Source organism: Chrysochloris asiatica, unplaced genomic scaffold, assembly GCF_000296735.1.
Source record: "Chrysochloris asiatica unplaced genomic scaffold, ChrAsi1.0 scaffold00006, whole genome shotgun sequence".
NCBI lineage: Eukaryota > Metazoa > Chordata > Mammalia > Afrosoricida > Chrysochloridae > Chrysochloris > Chrysochloris asiatica.
In genome coordinates, this window is record NW_006408524.1 from 14,300,693 (window position 1) to 14,306,743 (window position 6,051).

Genomic DNA, 6,051 nt, shown 5'->3' on the forward strand with positions numbered 1-6,051 from the left:
CACAATAAAAACCTTAAAAAAAAAAAAAAATTCTATGGTGAAAACTCTCATATCATTTCTATCACCAGGGCATATTTTCTAACTACCAGTCCTTCTTTGTTCCCAACTTGCCATTCCAATTACCAATGCATCTTAACTGCATATATGATTAATTTCAAACTGCAGACGTTGGCAAAAATCTTTAATTTCCTCATATGTATCATTAGTGGTTAAGTGCATAAATTTGAATAGTCATATTAGTTGGTGTTCCTTATAGGCATATGGCTGTTGTCCTAACACTAACTGCATTGTACTCCAGGATAGATCCTGAAATACTCTTTGACAATGAATGTGATGCTATTCTCCCTTCATTTTTTCATTTCTGGCACAGAAAAGCATACAATTGTCCAATTCAAAATAGCCAGTCTATTTCAGCTCACTAATGCTTAGACTATCGATCTTCAAATGTTCCATTTGATTATTAAGCACTTGCAATTTTCCTTGATTCATACTGTGTACATTCCACATTCTAATTATTAATGGATATTTGCAGCTGTTTCTTCTCATTTTGAGTTGTGCCACATCAGTAAATGAAGGTCCCAAAAGGTTTACTCCACCACATTATTTAAGGTCACCTGTACTTGGAGGAGGCAGTCCTTTCCCAGTTGTATTTCGAATGCTTTCCATTCTGAGGGGCTCATCTTCCTGGCACTACATCAAGCAGTGTTCTCTTGTTGTCCAAAAGGTTTTCACTGGCCAATTATTTTTAGAAACAGATTACGAGGTCCTTCTCTGTGGTCTGTCTTAGTCTGATAGCTACTTTAAGAGCTGTCCACCCTAACTTACCCTGCTGGGAGTATTTGACAAACCAGAGGCATAGCTTCCAGCATAACAGTGACCGGAAAGCAACACAGTATGACAAACTGTACACCCATAAAAATAGTATTTATTACAATTTTTATTTGAGCATTGAAAATTGTTATTGTTGTTAAGATTCTGCTCCAACACATAGTGCCTTTATGCACAACAGAATGCAACAATGCCCAATCCTGTACCAGCCTCACAACGTCATTATGTTTGAACCCACTGCTGTTGCCACTGTCAATCCATAATCATTGCTATCTCCTGAAATGGCTGAATGTCGACCAACTATTTTTGGTACAGTGACTCTGTGTATTCCTTCTACCTTCTTTTTATGCTTCCTACAAAGTTCAATATTTTGCTCATAGAATCCTTTAATAATACAAGTTGAAGGATTTTTTTTTTTTTTACTATCGTTCATTCAGCTTAAGAAATACTGGACCTGTTCAATTATAATTAGTAATGCTATGTTTCGCTGAAATTTCCTTTGAGGCTAGAAGTGGTCCATCACTCCTAGCATTTTACTGCCAATCAGTATGCCAGCTGAATTACTGATATTTCAGCAAAACCTATTTTCAGGATACCAGAGCAAGCATGCTATGGGAAAGCTTATCCTCTGTGTGATCACTAATTATTTTTATCTGTTAACATAAAGAATTTATAAAAAGGTTTGTTACAAATGAATGAATGACAAACCATGTTTCATATTTGATTCCATGACATGCACAATAAATTCCATTTATTATCTAACTAAGATGAGAGAGAGTTCTAAGCAGTGAAAAGATCCCAGTCTAAAGCCTTCTTCTTTCTAAACATTATTGGTCTGCTGTTGTTGTTAAGTGTCGCCAGTTTTGACTCATAGTGACCCTGTGTAGGGTTTCCAAGGAGTGGCTGCTAAGTTTGAACTGCCAACCTTGATGTTCAAACCGACCTTGCGGTCATCCAGTGCATTAGTCTGCAGCGCCACAACCAGGATTCCTATCTGTAAGCACTAGTAAATTTGGGATCCAACTTAAAACTCTCCAACTTCTCCACCAAGATAATATATAAATTGCAACTTCACAATATTATACATACATGTAGATATCTTTCCTTTCCAAGCTACATTTTTAGAGCTTTTATCTCCATTATTCATTTTTCTTATAGTAGCCAAAGGAAAAACAAATTTAATTTTCCTAAATCTTGAAGAATCAAACATACCAAATAATTTTTCTATTCATACTTACAGTATTTGTAAATTTTCATACATGTAAAATTCTATTTATACTTGTAATATTTCTATAATAGTTATATATTCGTTTTTAAGCCTTCAAAATTATTTTAGCTTTTTCTCTTCCACTTTCTTTTCTAAAAATTCAATCTAAATGTTATTATGCAGGGCTCATAAAATTAGGTGTCCATGCCTGAAGGAGAGCCACAGAGGCTCAGAGCAGGGTACCAAAGCCTGTAAGATGAGGAAGGCTTCCAAAGGAAAGGGGAAAGGCCTAGCATGAGGTAACTTAGCCCCAACAGGAAGTAGGGAAAATAACTGTGACAGTCCTTGTATACCTTTATTGTTGTTAGGTGCTTTTGAATTGGCCCCCATCTCATGATAACCTCATGAAAAACAGAACAAAACACTGTATAGTTCTGTACCATTCCCACAACTGGTTGTCGGTCAAACTGTTATGATCCATACAGTTTTCGTTGGCTGAAACAGATCATAAGGCCTTTCTTCCTTGCTAGTTTTCCTTAGTCTGGAAGCTCTACTGAAACCTGTTCAACACCACAGTAACATATTAGCCTCTACTGCTGCATATACTCAATAAATGGAATTCCCAGGGTGATCATTTGTATTATTAGAATCCTCTTCTCTCATCTCTTTCAAATTCAGAGCATATTGTTGAATATTAAGTTAAATCCTCATATAACAGGACTGCACTCTAGTGTATAACCCAGGGGAAAAAATTATCTTGGAAAACAAGTACCCAAGAGACACTGTTTCCTTTTGGAGAAACATCAGTGAGGATAACCAATAAAGAACCACACAGCCTTTTATACTTCTCTAATGTTCTATTTCTTGCTTTATTTCTCAACTTTCACTTAGGTTCCAAAATTGTACCACCATAAAAAATTAGACAAAAACAAGCATATAGCCTGTTATGACACCAGTTAAAATTTAAAATGCATTTACCTAAGAGAAAATTTAACACAAAGTCTCTTAAAAGTTATTTGTGCTATTGTTTTCTTTAGCTTATTTTAAAAGTAGATTAACAGTTTAAAATATAAACAGATCAATTTTAGTAAGAAATCATAACTTACCTACTACCATAAGTGTGAATTCAAACCCTCTCTTCACTGATTTTCTGTATACTTGATTTGGGAGATTTGCAAATCCCACATAGCCTTCAAGATTCTTCTGTTGCTAAGAAAATCACAGAGAGCCAAGTTATTCATGCATCGACACTCTTATCACACATTTCAAATTTCCTTCATTAACTGATTTTAGAAAATTATGCCAACTTTCATTCATGGAAAATCAAACTCCTTTTATAATGTTAATATTAACAATAAAGTATTAGTAAATTGCAACAATGGATAAAATGAGTTGATAGACAATAGTCAATTATAAAAACCCAAAGGAATAAAATAAAAATTAGAGAAACTTGCCTCAGAACAAAACGTCAATGACAGAACTTAGTAACAATAACATTTTGACCAATTAAAAAGTAGAAGGATAAAAATAAAATGCCCTTAGCCTCTTTTAAGGAGACCTGGTAGCTTATAAATTCGGCTAGTAACCACAAGATCAGCTGGTTTAATCTACCAGCCGTTACGAGGGAGGAAGATCAGGTTTTCTGCTCCAGAAAATATTTACAGCCTCACAAACCCTATATAGGTTGCGATGTATGAGTCGGAACTGACTCAACTGTACACAACCAGTCTCTTTGATTTTATCCTTTTGCCAGAGGTGTTTCTTGATATGTGTCCTCTTACTCATGAAATGAAATCAACATGTTGAGCCTAAAGCACTATTTTTTAAACAAATTTTTAAAGGCATTCATAATCTGTGTCAATTAGCAAATATTATCTTCAGAGCTATTTTACCAGTTTCCAATGATATCATTTGAATATTTCAGATGATCCCATTGCTTCTATCTTCAGGAAAATCAGACGTTTCCAGATTTTAAAGTTAATGTTTCAGTTTTCTATATGGTTTTTATTTCCTGATGCGACTTCATGAATAATTTCATGTGACAATTCAAAGAAAACTCCTTCTCAGTTGATATACAGGTAGTCTCTGACTTATGATGTATTTGAGTTAAGACAAACTGCACTTAAAAAACGTCTGTCTTTTGTTGCATACATCTTATCCTTAGTAATATGTACTACATACAATGTCATAGTGTTTAATTTCCTGATGTTGTCATTCTCATGCCAACCCATAAAGACAAATAAAGATTGGATTTGTAAAGATACTGGTAATAAAATGCAACAATGATGAACATTTTTTTTAAAAGAAAAAAGAAAGGTATCTACTCTCAGAATCTACTTAAAATTGAGTCTTTAAGAAAGAACTCTAGCTTAAGTTGGGGACCACCTCTAGTAAACAAGTTTGGTTTTTAATTTACCTACTGGTGAGAAATACTGTCCACAGTTCAGAACATTATAGTTAGTAGAGTCTTAAACTGGTTTGTTTTACTTAGAGGTAGGTCTTACTGTTGTTGCTGTTAAGTGTCGTCAAGTAGGTTCAGACTCTTATCGACCCATATAGGGCTTCCACCAAGGAGCTGCTGATGAGTTTGAACTGCAAGCCTTTCACTTATCAAGTCCAGTATTTATCCTACAGTGAAACACCATGATCTAGACATAGATCTTAGTCATCAGGAAAACACAATGGCAAAATATTCCTAGGAGATACACATTTCTCTGAAAAGTCTTACCACATTTAAATTCTCATTGAAATACAAAAAAAACCATGAGACAAATGCATCAACTCAATATATTTGGATTTAACAAAGAACAGAAGTCTGAAGACATCCCTTGCTTGATATTGTTAGATACCATCAACTGTCAATTCCTATTGTCTATTAACAAAAGTCAGTTTTCTTAATGCTATTTTTAAGTGCCATTGAGTCGGTTCCCACTCATATTGACCCTATGTACAACAGAACTAAACACCACCTGATCCTGTGCCATCCTCACAACTGCTGCTACACTTGAAGCCATTGTCACTGCCATAGTGCCAATCCATCTTGTTGGGGGTCTTCTTCTTTTTCGCTGTTCCTCTACTTTACCAAGCATGATGTCCTTCTCCAAGGACTGGTCCCTCCTGATAATATGTCTGAAGTATGAGAGACCAAGTCTGGCCATGTTGGCTTCGAAGAAAACATTCTGATTATACTTCTTCTAACACAGATTTGTTTGTCCTTCTGGCAGTCCAGGGTACCTTTAATATTCTTCTCCAGTACCATAATTCAAATGCATCAATTCTTCTATGGTCTTCTTTATTAGCTGTCCAACTTTCACATGCATAAGAGGTTGCTAAAAATATCATGGCTGGGGTCAGGTCCTCAAATTGACATTTTGCTTTTGAACACTTTAAAGAGGTCTTGTACAGCTGATCTGCCTAATGCAATATGAAGTCTGTTTCTTGACTACTGATTCCATGAGTGTTGATGGTGGATCCAAACAAAATGAAGTCTCTGACAACTTCAATCTTTTCTTCATTTATCATGATACTATTTATTGGTCCAGTGGTGAGGATTTTTATTTTCTTTACATTGAGATACAACTCACAACCAAAGGCTGTGGTCTTTGATCTTCATCAGTAAGTATATTAAGTCCTTTTCACTTTCAGACAACATAAACTATTCTTAGCTACCATCAAGTCAGTTCCTGCTGACAAAATACCACCCAGTTCTGTGACATCCTCACAATCGTTGCTATGTTTAAGACCACATGTTCAACTACTGTGTCAATCCATCTTATATGGGAGTTCCCTCGTTTTTGTTTACCCTCTGTCTTACCAAACATGATACTCTTTTGTAGTAGTTGGTCTTTCTAGTGATGTATCCAAAGCGAGCAAGATCAAGTCCCACTATTGTCCCTCCTAAGTAGCATTCTGGCTATATTTTTCCCAAAACAAATTGTTCTTTCTTCTGGCAGTCCACAGAACATTCAATATTCTTTATCAACACCATAATTCAATTATTTTTCCTTTTTTTTTTT

At 35.2% G+C, this 6,051-nt stretch overlaps 1 protein-coding gene across 3 annotated transcripts in view; it reads right to left on the reverse strand.

The window, feature by feature from the left end:
- SEPT7 (septin 7) overlaps positions 1–6,051 on the reverse strand; it is a 121,328-nt gene that overhangs the window by 82,890 nt on the left and 32,387 nt on the right. For 2 of the 3 annotated variants that reach the window (XM_006832134.1, XM_006832135.1), the window contains exon 3: positions 3,142–3,244. The exons of the other annotated variant lie outside the window; for it this stretch is intronic. In XM_006832134.1, the coding sequence (XP_006832197.1) occupies positions 3,142–3,244 (103 nt within the window). The remainder of the gene's footprint in view (positions 1–3,141; positions 3,245–6,051) is intronic. 3 annotated transcript variants of the gene reach the window in all.